Source organism: Danio aesculapii, chromosome 19 (assembly GCF_903798145.1).
Source record: "Danio aesculapii chromosome 19, fDanAes4.1, whole genome shotgun sequence".
Classification (NCBI taxonomy): domain Eukaryota; kingdom Metazoa; phylum Chordata; class Actinopteri; order Cypriniformes; family Danionidae; genus Danio; species Danio aesculapii.
The window spans coordinates 20,151,858-20,167,322 of record NC_079453.1 but is presented as its reverse complement, the minus strand read 5'-3'; the positions used below and the strand labels follow the sequence as shown (position 1 = coordinate 20,167,322).

The 15,465-nt window shown below is 36.3% G+C and overlaps 1 protein-coding gene across 1 annotated transcript in view; it reads right to left on the bottom strand.

The window, feature by feature from the left end:
- kat2b (K(lysine) acetyltransferase 2B) overlaps window positions 1-15,465 on the bottom strand; it is a 58,798-nt gene that overhangs the window by 17,923 nt on the left and 25,410 nt on the right. Inside the window, exons 4-10 of the mRNA XM_056479294.1 lie at window positions 11,640-11,726; window positions 11,101-11,282; window positions 7,474-7,665; window positions 7,292-7,389; window positions 7,087-7,212; window positions 1,441-1,580; window positions 320-528 (exon numbers count right to left, since the gene is read on the bottom strand). Of these exons, the coding sequence (XP_056335269.1) occupies window positions 320-528; window positions 1,441-1,580; window positions 7,087-7,212; window positions 7,292-7,389; window positions 7,474-7,665; window positions 11,101-11,282; window positions 11,640-11,726 (1,034 nt within the window). The remainder of the gene's footprint in view (window positions 1-319; window positions 529-1,440; window positions 1,581-7,086; window positions 7,213-7,291; window positions 7,390-7,473; window positions 7,666-11,100; window positions 11,283-11,639; window positions 11,727-15,465) is intronic.

Genomic DNA, 15,465 nt, shown 5'->3' with positions numbered 1-15,465 from the left:
GTACCAAAATAGCAACGAATAAAGTGGGACTAGATTTAGTGGTACTAAAAGCTTTCTATAAAAAAAAAAAAACATTTTGAAGAATGTTGGAAAATTTACATTGACCGCCATTTTCATCCATAGTGGGTACAAAAAAAAATACCACAGAAGTCAATGGCTGTTTTTACCAACATATATATCTTCCTGTGTGTTCAACAGAAGAAAGACACTCAAACAGGATTGGACTAATAAAGGATGTGTAAATGATAGCAGAAATTGATTTTTTTTTAGGTGAACCATGCTTTTTTTAACATCGAAATGTGAATGCTAAAGAACATACGGGTCAAAGACGAGTCTTGTGATGTATTCTTTAGGCATGCGAGGCAGTTGGTGTGAGAAGACATTCTGAAGGCCAACAAGCCACATGAGGATCTTCTTATTGGGCTTTTGGTTGAGGGAGTTTCCAATGACGTGGAACTCGATGACGCCGCGTCTCTCCTCTAATCGAGCAGCTTCATCACGTGCTGAATGAGCGGAGAGAAGACTGGTCTGAGAGAAAAAGACACCATTATATGATTCCATTGACCTAAAATATACTTTTATTACATTTATACATTTAGATAAAGAATAGTGCTGGACAAAGATTAATCGCATCTAAAATAAAAGTTTGTGTGTATTATATTTGTGATACACACATACATACAATTTTGTTACATTTAAATATATTTAAATGTACAGATAATTTGTATCCTAAACATACAGATTTCATATCTAAATACAAATAAACATTTTCTCATATATAAGCATTAATGTATCTATTTATATACAGTCCATAATAAATATACACAGCTCACACAAATATATTATGTCAAAACAAACTTTTATTTTGAATGCAGTTAATCACAATTAATTTTTTTCCCAACACTAATAAAAATACATCAGATAGCAATTCCTAGTAAATATGATGTTTTTTAACCATACTATAGAAAAGTGTAGTATACTGTATATATTATAGTATTTACAACACTTTGGTAATGAATATTACTGCATACTAGAGATAACAGTGGTGAATTGGTAAATACTATATAGTAAATACTGTAGTATACCTTAGTTTTTTGTAGTATGATTTAAATTATATGAATTTTATTTTATTTTTCCCCCCCAAAAGTTCTGTATTCCTTTACATTCCTTTAAGATCCCTGCATCTTAAGCAAGTATCTGGAATATTTTCATTATATTTATGCAATAAAACTGTTGTGTAAGATATGAATTTTTTTATTGTATTCTAGAATAATATGCTGTACCTTTTGTCAAAAAATTCGTATAGTACTGGGTAATTTGCTAATATTACTATAGGATTACCACAATAGATTATTTTATTTACTTTACTATAGTACTGTTCAAAAACCATTACTATAGTATATTACTATAGTGTTTTTTTTTTCAAGTGAGTGTGTTTACCTCTGGTCCCAGCATGGCAGTAGGGTCTGTAATGGTGGACATGACTTCATTAATTAATTCCATAGGAATGTCACCAACCACACGAGGCCGTTTACTGTCCTCATGAGATAATGGCTCAGCTGACTTTCGCTTTTCTCCACCTAGATGTGCAAGTCAAACATATTGTGTAGTCATTGTGATTCCCAAGAAACATTTTTCACAGGCCCCATTTAAACCTGATTTCAAGAAAAAGTTCTGCCAGTGCAATTACAAGCAGATTGCGCAACACACTGGTGCCTTAAAGGCACAGTATGTAACCACTAGAGGGCATGTATTCACAACTAGCAAATGCATATTTTGATGATGCTGTGACTGAGTGTGGAATGTGCATTAATTTTATATTCTTTGTTTTTAATAATACATAAAACATATAACACACAATCCATAAATAAATTGACTCTATAAAAAAAGGATTTTTTTTTACAAAATATTTCATCCTAAAAAAGTCACTGTTTGTCCATATCATATTTTATCAGAACCATGTTTAAATGGTCTTAAATCTCATCTTACACTTGATCAACTAAACGAATGCTTAAGTTTATTTAACAGATTATAGTTTTATTCATTTACATTATCAATGCTGTAAAAGGAACCTTATGAAATTGAAAATATTCACGTTAAACTTTCACTGGAAGTTTATCGGTGGATAAAAAACCCTTGCTGTGCATATAGCCCATTACCATGTCCAGTTGGGTTTGATTAGAGCTGAAACTAAATTCTGCAGGACAGTGGCTCGCCAGAACCTAACCCAGCTCTAAGACTACATTGTCTATAAGACTACACCAAGACTAGATAAGCGATTTCAGGCCTCAGGCCCCATCCACATGGCAACAGATTTAGGTAAATCCACAAAAGTTTATTATCATTTGGACCTTATGTCCACAAAACACTGACATTATTGATGCCACGAAATTTTAAACATTTTCAATAAAAGGTTACAGAGTGGAAAAATCAAACTGTCAAGCCTGTCATTTATCCTTATACAGTTAGGTCCATAAATATTTGGACAAAGACACAATTCTCAGATTTTTGGCTCTATACACCAACACAATTGATTTGAAATGAAACAAACAAGATGTGCTTTAACTGAAGACTATCAGCTTTAATTTGAGGGGATTTACATCCAAATCAGGTGAATGCTGTAGGAATTACAACAGTTTGCATATGTGCCTCCCACTTGTAAGGGTCCAAAAGTAATAGGACAATTGGCTTCTAAGCTGTTTCATGGCCAGGTGTGTGTTATTCCCTTATTATCCCAATTACAATGAGCAGATAAAAGGTCCAAAGTTCATTTTAAGTGTGCTTTTTACATTTGGAATCTGTTACTATCAACTCTCAGGATGAGATGCAGCTGTCACTATTCGTCAAAAAGCAAAAAACAAAACAAACCCATCAGAAAGATAGCCAAAACTTTAGGCATGGCCAAAACAACTGTTTGGAACATTCTTAAAAAGAAAGAATGCACCAGTGAGCTTAGAACACCAAAAAACCCAGAAGACCACAAAAACAGCTGTGGTGGATGACTGGAGACACGCTTCACAACAGTTGGCCAGATCAAGAACACTCTCCAGGAGGTAGGTGTATGTGTGTCAGAGTCAACAATCAAGAGAAGACTTCATCAGAATGCATACAGAGTGTCCACCACAAGATGTAAACCATTAATAAGCCTCAAAAACAGGAAGGCCAGGTTATAGTTCTAAAAAAGCCTTCACAGTGCTGGCACAACATCCTATGGACAGATGAGATCAAGATCAACTTGTACCAGAGTGATGGGAAGAGAAGAGTATAGAGAAGGAAAGGAACTGCTCATGATCCTATGCAGTGAAGCATGGTAGTGACATGGCATGGGCATGTATGGCTGTCAATGGAACTGGTTCTCTTGTATTTATTGATCATGTGACTGCTGACAGAAGCAGCAATATGAATTCAGTGTTTCAGGCAATATTTTTTGCTCATATTCAGCCAAATACTTCAAAACTCATTGCACAAGGCTTCACAGTGCAGATGAAGAATGACCAATGCATACTGCAAAAGAAACCAAAGAGTGAAGGGAAAGAAGTGGAATGTTATGCAATAGCCAAGTTAATCACTTGACCTGAATCTGATTGAGCATGCATTTCACTTGCTGAGGACAAAACTGAAGGGAAAATGCCCCAAGAACAAGCATGAACTGAAGAACTGAGGCCTGGCAGAGCACCACCAGGAATGAAACCCAGCGTCTAGTGATGACTATGCGTTCCAGACTTCAGGCTGGAATTGACTGCAAAGGATTTACAATCAAGTATTAAAAAGTAAAGTTCGATTTATGATTATTATTCTGTCCGATTACTTTTAAACGCTCACCAAGTGGGAGGCACATATGCAAACTGTTGTAATTCCTACAGCATTCACCTGATTTGGATGTAAATACCCTCAAATTAAAGCTGATAGTCTGCAGTTAGAGCACATCTTGTTAGCTTAATTCCAAATCCATGTTGGTGTATAGAGCCAAAAATGTTGGAAAAAGTTATATCACAGAACCATGTGACCAGAAGAAAGGAATAATCCTGCACATAACAACCAGTAACAACAACAATGGCAGATTGAAGAGCTGTGTTTATTATTGCTATTGCAACACAACCTTCTAAAACTCTATCAACTAGATCAAAGATGCTCAATCTTGTTCCTGGAAATCTACCTTCCTGCACAGTTCAGCTCCAAACCTTAAAAAACACAACCAAACCCACTGAGGCCCTTTTACACTAATACGTTTTAGTTTTAAAACAACATTTTAGAATGAAAACGATCAGCGTCCACACTGGCGTTTCACTTAGCGTTTCTGAAAAGATCTCTGTCCACACCACATGGCTGAAAACGCACATCATATGACCACACACACACACTCTGGCATGCGCTACAGCGTATGTGGACATCTGAGCTCCAGGCAGTCAGAGGGTGCTTTGAGCACAGCTCCCCAGGTGAGAGCAGCGCAGGTCAGACAGTTAATCAAGGATCTTCCGGATTTCATCTCACTATAATTGTCAAACATGATATTTAATTCACCTTGTCTCTATCTAATGGTCTTTTGAATCTATTACTTGTTCTCAGGTAACATGTTTTGGCTGAGCGCAAAGATAAGTTAATATATTAATTTATGTAACCATGCACACTGATTCTGCACATTGACTGATTGCTTGCCTTTATTTTCTATGTTGTATAAACTTATTGTACATTACACTTTTATAATGGCCATTATTGATTATTAAAACTGATATTCAGCAAAAGAGACAGGGTATGTTTCATATTTTTTACTGAAAATGAAAGGAGGCAGTTATGTTATAGGCTCCGTTTTGTTATAAATATGCGTATAGTGAAGATGACGGTCATGATATGCAGCTACACGACTCCTCAACATTTTTAGTGTCTGGTACGTTATCAAATCAAAATAAAAATAGACAGTTCCTTATATCATATTTTCATTTTATTGTGAAGTGAAACAGTGTAGCCAGGGTGATGTGAATGACGCTATACGGTACACTGTTTTTACCCGACATGTCCTCAAGAGTTGTTTTCCATATCAAACTTGCAAAGTCTGAAATTAAGGAAAGGGTGCAAGAGTGAACTTTGTGCACTTAATATTCATCAATCAAATTTTGACGTTTCAATCTGACGTTTTCAGGTGTCTACGCTTTCCCCCGTCCACACTGACACAGAGCAGCAGCATTTTCAAATGAAAACGGCCTCTTCAGCGTTTTCAAAAAGGGCTTGAAAACTCCGGGGTAGTGTGGACAAAAGGTGTAACCATAGAAAAACTAAAATGTATTAGTGTAAACCAAGTGTGCCACACCCCTGGTTTTGAGTGATGTTCCCGGGTGTTAGATCGCCCCCTGGGGGCTGGCTGCAGTACAAGTCATAAGCCCGCCTCCTCCGTGTTAATGAGCAAGACTTGAGCCCAAATAAAAATAATTACACTTGCAATAAAATGTCCCAAAAGATGGTTTTGATCAATTAAGGCACAGGTTATCATGCTGATATAAAAACAGGAAGGTTTTTTTTGGTACGGTACGCTTGTAGTGTGAGCGCAAAGCGCGCCTGAGCCTGAAACTGAAGACGAGACATGACTTTCACGGGACTGTTTTATATGATTTATTAATCATTCTTACTGTTCAAGGAATGCAAACTGTCATAGATTATTAAAGACACAAACCCTTCACTGCACGACAGCTGCAGCTTTAGCAAACTTCATAATTCCTGCAGCACGAGGAATTTATGATTGTTTATGAACGTCAAAAGTGACTGTCCTGTTTGGCGAAATATTTGACCGCGTGTCACTGCATCCCAAACGACTAAAACAATATAATTAAAGAAATCTTTTTGTGCTTATAGCTTAGTCAAACTCAGGCTCTTTAAATTACAACAGCTTACACCACACCATTTTTATTAAATCATTATTACATGTTTTTAAATGTAAACGCTTTATTTAGCGAGCCTTTGTTACAGTGCAGATATGGGCGATATGGGCGGTCAAATGAGAAGTTTGAGGGGGCGTGGTTGATTTGACGTACAAGCCTTTGGTTGGAAGCTTGATTCTTCTCCGCCTCTGGCTCCACCAGGTAGTCCCTTCTGCGCATGCCCAGGCTCCAATTTCAGCAGTTTTTTGCGATAGTTTGTGTCCAACATGAGGCGTTTTGCCTTTAAATCGTTCAATTGGAAAAGGCGTTGTTGCGTTGTCCATATTTTTTTACAGTCATTTGTGTAAACAGGGCCTAAGAAGTATCTAAAGGAGCACCAGGTAATTAAAGATGGGTGTGCTTGATTAAGGTTGCAGCTGAAGTCTGCTGGAAGGTAGACCTCCAGGAACAGGATTGATCACCCCTGAACTAGATGACCAGCGGAGACTCATCAACACAGGTCAGATATTTGAAAAATTTTTTTAAAGATTTTATTTTCGAACTTTTTGCCCTTTGCCCTTTTAATTTTTGACCTATTAAGCAGATAGGACAGCGTTTCAGACAGGAAGCGAAGCGGGAGAGAGACAGGGGGGTAGAGACGGGAAATGTCCACGAGCCGGAATTCGAATTCGGGACACCCTGAAGTGCTACAGCACCGTATGTCAGCGCGCTAACCACTAGGCTATTGCGCTGACGTGTCAGATATTTTTATATTGACAAAAGTGTCTTGCTTATGTCTTTACACAGTGTGCTGAAGAACAAAAACTTTATGAGCATTCCTCTTTGACTTTATTGTATCTTGCGGCTCTGTTTGTTTACAGTGCCACATGAAGTTGTAGCATAAGTATTGCACAATTTTAACCCAGTTTTCCTGTTGCCAAAACTTTATTTTGATGGTCCATTTGAGTATTATTAGCATGTTTGCTTTAATATCTGTTGATACTGCTCCTTCAACAAACATTTAACTGACTATTAGAAACTTTGCATGTCAACTCGTACATGTCAACTTAGACTAACCCTAACCCCAACCCTAACCATAACCTAACAGTCTACTAATAATCTAATGAGAATTACTTGACATGTAGATGCAATGTAACTTAAATTCAACAAAATAAACTGTGACCAAAAATAAAATAGAAATTGCCTTATAAAAATGCCTCATAAAATAAGTTGATACCTGGATTGGGCTCGAGGACAGAAGCTGTTTTCCGGGCCGGGCTAACACTTCCAGCTCCAGCCAGCTCCACTGGTGCTGGACTGCTGCTGTAGTATAGGGAGCGATTCACAGGTGGAGCACTGACCACTGCATCAATCGGAAAAGAGAAAGCTTTGTTTACATCGCTATTCCACACAACTAAATATAAAACCCCTCTAACATTTACCTGTTGGAATCTGTCTGCCTGATAAACCAATCATGAAGTTTTCACTCCAGATGGGTGAATTATGACTATAAACCTCTTCCTCCAGCATAGACAAAAACCTGGACACAAACAAACACATTCATTCATATTCACACAAAATCAGTTATTTGTGGAGGCTTCTGGCAGTGTGGTTGTGTGCTTACTTGGGGAAATGTGTAAGAATGAGTGTGCGTTTCTCAGGTGGTAGTTTGTCTTTCTCCTGCCGGGCCTGTTCCAGCAGCTGCTTCCTCATTACGGTAAACACAGAGCGCAGGAAAATGCGTCCAAAAATCTGTGTGGCCTCATACCGTGGGAGACTGTCACAGAACTGGGGCACGTTACAATAGCACAGCCACCTACAACACAAACACCCAAAAAGACCACAAATGTGTATTAGCTGCACATATTGTATCTTTTTCGTTTTATTTTTAATTACAGTGTAATAAATGTTTAAACATGTAAACAATCTGGAATCAGCCATAGGGAGGAAATCTCTCCAACACAAAACACTTTCCAGAAATGTTGTTTGTGTGTTGCAGAAAATAGCCCAAAATTTCTAATCGTGATCATTGTTGTCAAAATGTCAAAACCTTGATAGCATTATAAGCGGACCACTTTAAAGGGTTATGAAACACCCTCTTTCAGTTCAAGTCTTTCCAAAAATGCTTCATGATGGGCGTGAAGCAGGGGAAAAAGAGGGGGAGAACAACTGTCATATGGTGCACAAAATCAGACAATTTTGTAGTTTACAAAGTTAAAATGCAAAGAAATAAACAGTAAGTAATTTAATGCCCTGCTACACATACAATAGGTTATTCGTAATTTCATATAATATTTTCATATAACCACAATTGGTTAAATCATTAAAAATATAATCATGTAAACACTATAAATGAAGAGGACTTCTCTCCTCCTGAATCCCTGGGTCTGGATGCAGACACAGTGGATAGCAATACATCTATTTCAATCATTAACCCTGTAGGTAATCCGGAGGATTTTAAACATAGGTGAACACAGCAGCACAGATATAGGTGATGTGTCTGAATGTTAACGAACTCAACTGATAAAAGACAAAGCCCACCATTCACCAATTCTCATACAGCTCTCCCGACAAAAATGCTTGCTGCAAACCTACAGCTTTGCTGTATCAGCCATGACAGCATAATGGGGAAAACCATGCAACAAACTCTGTGGATCATGGAAACAAACACATTTGACACTTCATGAATGGCTAAATACTGCCTGCTGTGCACAGCCACGGTCTCAGCTTGGCAGGTCTGTCTTCGGAAAGCACTTGCTGTCATTAATAATAAAGAAGCAGCGTCCTCTCATAGGATAAGAAAACTCAACTATGAATAATAATGAGAAACCGTCACGTCATCAGTGGACAGGTAGACGAGTGCGACGTCACCAATTTTGATCCCGCCTCAAAAATGATTTTAAACCCGGAAGATAAAATTAGCTGACAAAAGCTCAAAATGATCCAGTTGAGCCCAAAATTAAAGCTAATATGGGCTAAGATTGGCTTAATTGATGCTCAACACACACTTATCTGTTATAATCTCAAAAAAGTACTCCAGGGTTTCTTGAACCTTTTAAAAGATATATAATCTAAATTGAAACCGAAAGCAAGATTATTTTGTTTGTCAGATATTTTAGCTTATTTAAAGGTAAAACTAAATAAAAAATAGTAATTAAGAATTCTTTATTTCTAAACATTTTGTCTAGAAAATGCTTCATTCAAGATTTTTTTAATATTTGGACTAGAAACAAGTCAAAAACTCCTAGTATGAAAAATACAATTTTTTTTCATGAACCTTTATTCATCTTTGGAACACAAAAGAAGATTATTTTAGATAAAATCCAGGAGCCCCATCATCCACAGACAACAATGATGCTGAAATGTTCCGAAAAGGAACCAAGACATTGTCAAAACATTCTATGTGACGGGGTTCAACAGAAATCATACAAAAGCTATACGAATATTTTTGTATTGAAAAAATACAGTAAAAATGACTTCACACCAAATCAGGGTACTCATTTAAAAGGATAGTTCACCCAAAAACTAAAATTCTGTCATCATTTATTCACCCTTCACTTGTTCCAAACCTGTTTGAGTTTCTTTCTTCTGTTGAACATAAAAGAAGACATATTAAAAATGTAATTATTGGCTTCCATAGTATTTGTTTTTCCATGGAGCTCTAATGGTTACAGGTTTTAAGCTTTGATCAAAATATCTTCTTTTGCATTCAAGAGAATAAATAAACTCATAAAGGATCAAAACCCCTAAAGGATGAGTAAATAGTGAGTAAATATTCATTTTAGGGTGAACTATCTCTTTAATATGAGCAATACAATGCTAGCGTGTTGCACTCCTGACTCTATTGGCAATATGTTATAATGCAAGGCATGGAACGATAAGTGGTTTTAAGGTTTACAAAAGTCAAGGTTTTAAAACCGCAAAATATTTCTGTTATCCCATTTCTAAGACATATGTATTTTATTTTTGTTTTTAATGTGTTTTTGAAACTAATGAATGTCATTATTTTTTTTTTTTACATTTTTTTAGCCTGACATGTTTACTGTTCCAAAATATTAGAAATGTTTCCTAAAATAAAATATATTGTATTCAATGGGAAATCAGTAGCTGTTTTTTACCAAGACATTTAAAAAATATCTTAATTTAGAGCAGTAATCACAACTGATTGATGACATTTTTAACCAAGGTTATCAAACCTTCAGAAACTTATGCCCATGTCTACATACTGCCAATAGTAAATGTGACATTTTTTATTTTATTCGAACACAAAAGCGATGTTGGAGCTTTGCATGATTATAGTTGAATATCTGAAGTCACATTGAATGTTTTTAGATCCTTTTATTGGTCTTTTTAGTGCATTGCCGTCAGTATATATGTTTCCATCCACCTATTATTATGCGCATTTTGGATGTGCTCATAAAAAATTGGCTGATGTAAACGGCAAGATGCCCATAAATTTTGAATATGCACATAACTGAGTTGGATAAACTTTTTATTCGATAAGGACAGATATGCATAAACTACGGAAAATATGGAAACACTTTTACCAAACAAATTCCATTATGTGCTTTAAAAAGTCATGTGATTTTGTTAGAAGAGATCATGTGATGTGTGTGTGAATGGACAAACCAGCAGGCTGAGCACATTAGTTGTACCAAGTATTATTTATGTTATCTAATAAATTACCCAATAAATTGTATTTTTTAAAGCCTACCCCCACCCCAACCCTAAACCCAATCGTCACAGTACTGTAAAAATATGGATTATTTTCATGTTTACTATGAATGCGATTACAATTGATGTGCATATCGCACTTCCGGCCGGCCGCATATCCGATCCAGACTTTACCGGCATTTGTCTTCTGAGGCACAAGTCATTTATTAAATAAAGAAAAGATTCACACAGCTTCTTCTACCGCAGAAAATTCCGGTTTTACTTTTGATATTTGGTGCCAGCTAATCAGGAAGTGACGATTTTGTTCTCTTTGACTCATTGGATGGAAACTCTGCTTCATTCACAAATCTTTTATGCGATATTTAATTTAATTAGCATCTTTGGATGAAGAGTAGGCTAATGGAGGATGAGGGAGCTCTCAGATTTCATATAAAATATCTTAATTTGTGTTCCAAATGTTCCATAAAAGTCTTAGGGGATTGGAAAAACATGAGTATGAGCAATTAATAACAGAATTTTCATTTTTGAGTGAACTAATCCTTTTGACACAGTGTAAGGTGAAAAAACGAGCAATCACCTGGTGTAATTGACTTTATAACCAGCTACATCATCATCTGGTGCTCTTTGTCTTCTTTGTGAGGGCGTTTCTAGCTGCCAGTAGTTGATCTGGTTGAGGAACATCTTTGCGAGCTCCACAATGGTTTGTCTTTCCTTAGACGGAAGGTGGCTAAACTTGTACTGCACAAAGTTGTTCACACCCTACAACAAAAACAACACGAGAAAAAAAAACATATACGTGTCTCCAACAGCAAGGATTTTAGGAATGTGTCTATGGGTGTTTAGCATTTTTGTACATCAGAATTACTGCATACAAAATAAGCAAGAAAGCTGTGGTCTGTGGTTTTTACCAATGTCTGTTTTAGAACAAAGCTGAAAGTTATATCATAAATGCTCCTTCCTGTCACCAATATTACTGATGTTTGCACATGATCATGATGAGGAGGTTCACTTGTTAGTTAAGTTACCAAACAACACATGCAGCTTATTAAAGGTAAAGATTAAGACAATGATTCTTTATGATGACTACATTCTTGCTTTCTACAGTTGAGAAGTTACCTGTTCGATGCTTGGCTTTTCAAAAGGTGGGCTTTCCAGAGCTTCTACCACTGGCCTTCCCATCTGCAGGATGCATTTCCTTAGCAGCTGTAACAGTTTCAACCAATATACATATATAAAATGGACAAACAGTAGCAAACCAAATATATGCAGTTGTAATAATATACACAGAATATATACGAAATGTAAAATTATGTTAATATACACTCAGCTGCCACTTTATTAGGTACACCTGTCCAACTGCTCGTTAACGCAAATTTCTAATCAGCAAATCACATGGCAGCAGCTCAATGCATTTAGGCATGTAGACATGCTCAAGATGATCTGCTGCAGTTCAAACCGAGCATCAGAATGGGGAAGAAAGGTGAACTAGATATTAAAGTTTGAGGACAAACTTTATGGTGGCTTAAAAAGCCGAGTCTGAATTAGCATGTTACTAGCATGAATTAGCAAGTAACTAGCATGATTCTAACATAAATTAGCATGTAACTAGCATGATTCTAGCATGAATTAGCATGTTACTAACATGTTTCTAGCATGAATTAGCATGTTACTAGCATGTTTCTAGCATGAATTAGCATGTTACTAGCATGTTTCTAGCATGAGTTAGCATGTTACTAGCATGTTTCTATCATGAATTAGCATGTTACTAGCATAATTGTAGCATGAATTAGCATGTTACTAGCATGTTTCTAGCATGAATTAGCATGTTACTAGCATGTTTCTAGCATGATTTAGCATGATTCTAGCATGAATTAGCATGTTTCTAGCATGTTATTAGCATGATTCTAGCATGAATTAGCATGTTACTAGCATGATTCTAGCATGAATTAGCATGTTACTAGCATGTTTCTAGCATGAATTAGCATGTTACTAGCATGATTCTAGCATGAATTAGCATGTTATTAGCATGATTCTAGCATGAATTAGCATGTTATTAGCATGATTCTAGCATGAATTAGCATGTTTCTAGCATGATTCTAGCATGAATTAGCATGTTACTAGCATGTTTCTAGCATGAATTAGCATGTTACTAGCATGATTCTAGCATGAATTAGCATGTTATTAGCATGATTCTAGCATGAATTAGCATGTTACTAGCATGATTCTAGCATGAATTAGCATGTTATTAGCATGATTCTAGCATGAATTAGCATGTTACTAGCATGATTCTAGCATGAATTAGCATGTTACTAGCATGATTCTAGCATGAATTAGCATGTTACTAGCATGTTTCTAGCATGAATTAGCATGTTATTAGCATGATTCTAGCATGAATTAGCATGTTACTAGCATGATTCTAGCATGAATTAGCATGTTACTAGCATGTTTCTAGCATGAATTAGCATGTTACTAGCATGATTCTAGCATGGATTAGCATGTAACTAGCATGATTCTAGCATGAATTAGCATGTTACTAGCATGTTTCTAGCATGAATTAGCATGTTATTAGCATGATTCTAGCATGAATTAGCATGTTACTAGCATGATTCTAGCATGAATTAGCATGTTACTAGCATGATTCTAGCATGAATTAGCATGTTACTAACATGTTCTAGCATTAATTAGCATGTTACTAGCATGTTTCTAGCATGAATTAGCATGTTATTAGCATGATTCTAGCATGAATTAGCATGTTACTAGCATGATTCTAGCATGAATTAGCATGTTACTAGCATGATTCTAGCATGAATTAGCATGTTACTAACATGTTTCTAGCATTAATTAGCATGTTACTAGCATGTTTCTAGCATGAATTAGCATGTTATTAGCATGATTCTAGCATGTTACTACCATGTTTCTAGCATGAATTAGCATGTTATTAGCATGTTTCTAGCATGAATTAGCATGTTGTTAGCATGATTCTAGCATGAATTAGCATGTTTCTAGCATGAATTAGCATGTAACTAGCATGATTCTAGCATTAATTAGCATGTAACTAGCATGTTACTAGCATGATTCTAGCATGAGTCAGCTTGTTTCTAGCATGAATTAGCATGTTGTTAGCATGATTCTAGCATAAATTAGCATGTTACTAGCATGACTAGCATGTCACTATCGTGTTGCTAGCACCTTTCTAGCAAGATTAGCATGTCAGTAGGATGTTAAAACTGTTAGCGTGTGTTAGAATAGCTAGTCACAGTCTCTGGGACAGTTGCTAGGGTGCTGAAATTGGTTGCTAGGGAGTGGCTAGTAAGTTTAAAGGTAATCAGTGATTGGCTGCTGGCTAGACTGAGTTGAATGAGGCCAGACTCTAGTCTGTAGGACAGTCTGATGCAGAGTTATGAGCTCACAAAGGTTGATCCAATGTTAAGTAAATGGGAGTCTTTTACAATGGAAGTCTATGGGACAGTTGCTAGGGTGCTGTAAGTGGTTGCTAGGGAGTGGCTAGTAAGTTAAAAAGTCATCAGTTATTGGCTGCTGGCTAGACTGAGTTAAATGAGTCCAGTTAGAAGTCTGTAGGACAGTCTCATGCAGAGTTATAAGCTCACAAAGTTTGACCTAATGTTAAGTCAATGGGACTTTTGGGTTTTTTCTGGGTCGTTTTTCGGAAAACCCAAGGTCGGATCAGTTAGAAAAGATATAGCAACCCGAGTCAGACCAGTTTGAAGGTTTGACGAAAGTTTGAAGTATGTAGCTTGAAAGGCCTCGGAGGAGATACACTTAGAAATTAGTCTCAGAAGAATAAGAAGAAGAAGAAGAAGAAGAAGAACTAGATATTAAAGTTTGAGGACAAACTTTATTGTGGCTTGAAAAGCCGAGTCTGAATTAGCATGTTACTAGCATGTTTCTAGCATGAATTAGCATGATTCTAGCATGAATTAGCATGTTACTAGCATGGGTTAGCATGTTACTAGCATGTTTCTAGCATGAATTAGCATGTTACTAGCATGATTCTAGCATGAATTAGCATGTTACTAGTATGTTTCTAGCATTAATTAGCATGTTACTAGCATGTTTCTAGCATAATTTAGCATGTTATTAGCATGATTCTAGCATGAATTAGCATGTTTCTAGCATGAATTAGCATGTTATTAGCATGATTCTAGCATGAATTAGCATGTTACTAGCATGATTCTAGCATGGATTAGCATGTAACTAGCATGATTCTAGCATGAATTAGCATGTAACTAGCATGATTCTAGCATGAATTAGCATGTAACTAGCATGATTCTAGCATGAATTAGCATGTTACTAGCATGTTTCTAGCATGAATTAGCATGTTACTAGCATGATTCTAGCATGAATTAGCATGTTACTAGCATGATTCTAGCATGAATTAGCATGTTACTAGCATGTTTCTAGCATGAATTAGCATGTTACTAGCATGATTCTAACATGAATTAGCATGTTACTAGCATGTGTCTAGCATTAATTAGCATGTTACTAGCATGTTTCTAGCATGAATTAGCATGTTATTAGCATGATTCTAGCATGATTTAGCATGTTTCTAGCATTAATTAGCATGTTATTAGCATTATTCTAGCATGAATTAGCATGTTACTAGCATGTTTCTAGCATGAATTAGCATGTTACTAGCATGGTTCTAGCATGAACTAGCATGTTACTAGCATGATTCTAGCATGAATTAGCATGTTACTAGCATGTTTCTAGCTTGAAATAGCATGTTGTTAGCATGATTCTAGCATGAATTAGCATGTTATTAGCATGATTCTACCATGAATTAGCATGTTACTAACATGTTTCTAGCATGAGTTAGCATGTTACTAGCATGTTTCTAGCATGAATTAGCATGTTACTAGCATGATTCTAGCATGAATTAGTATGTTACTAGTATGTTTCTAGCATGAATTAGCATGTTACT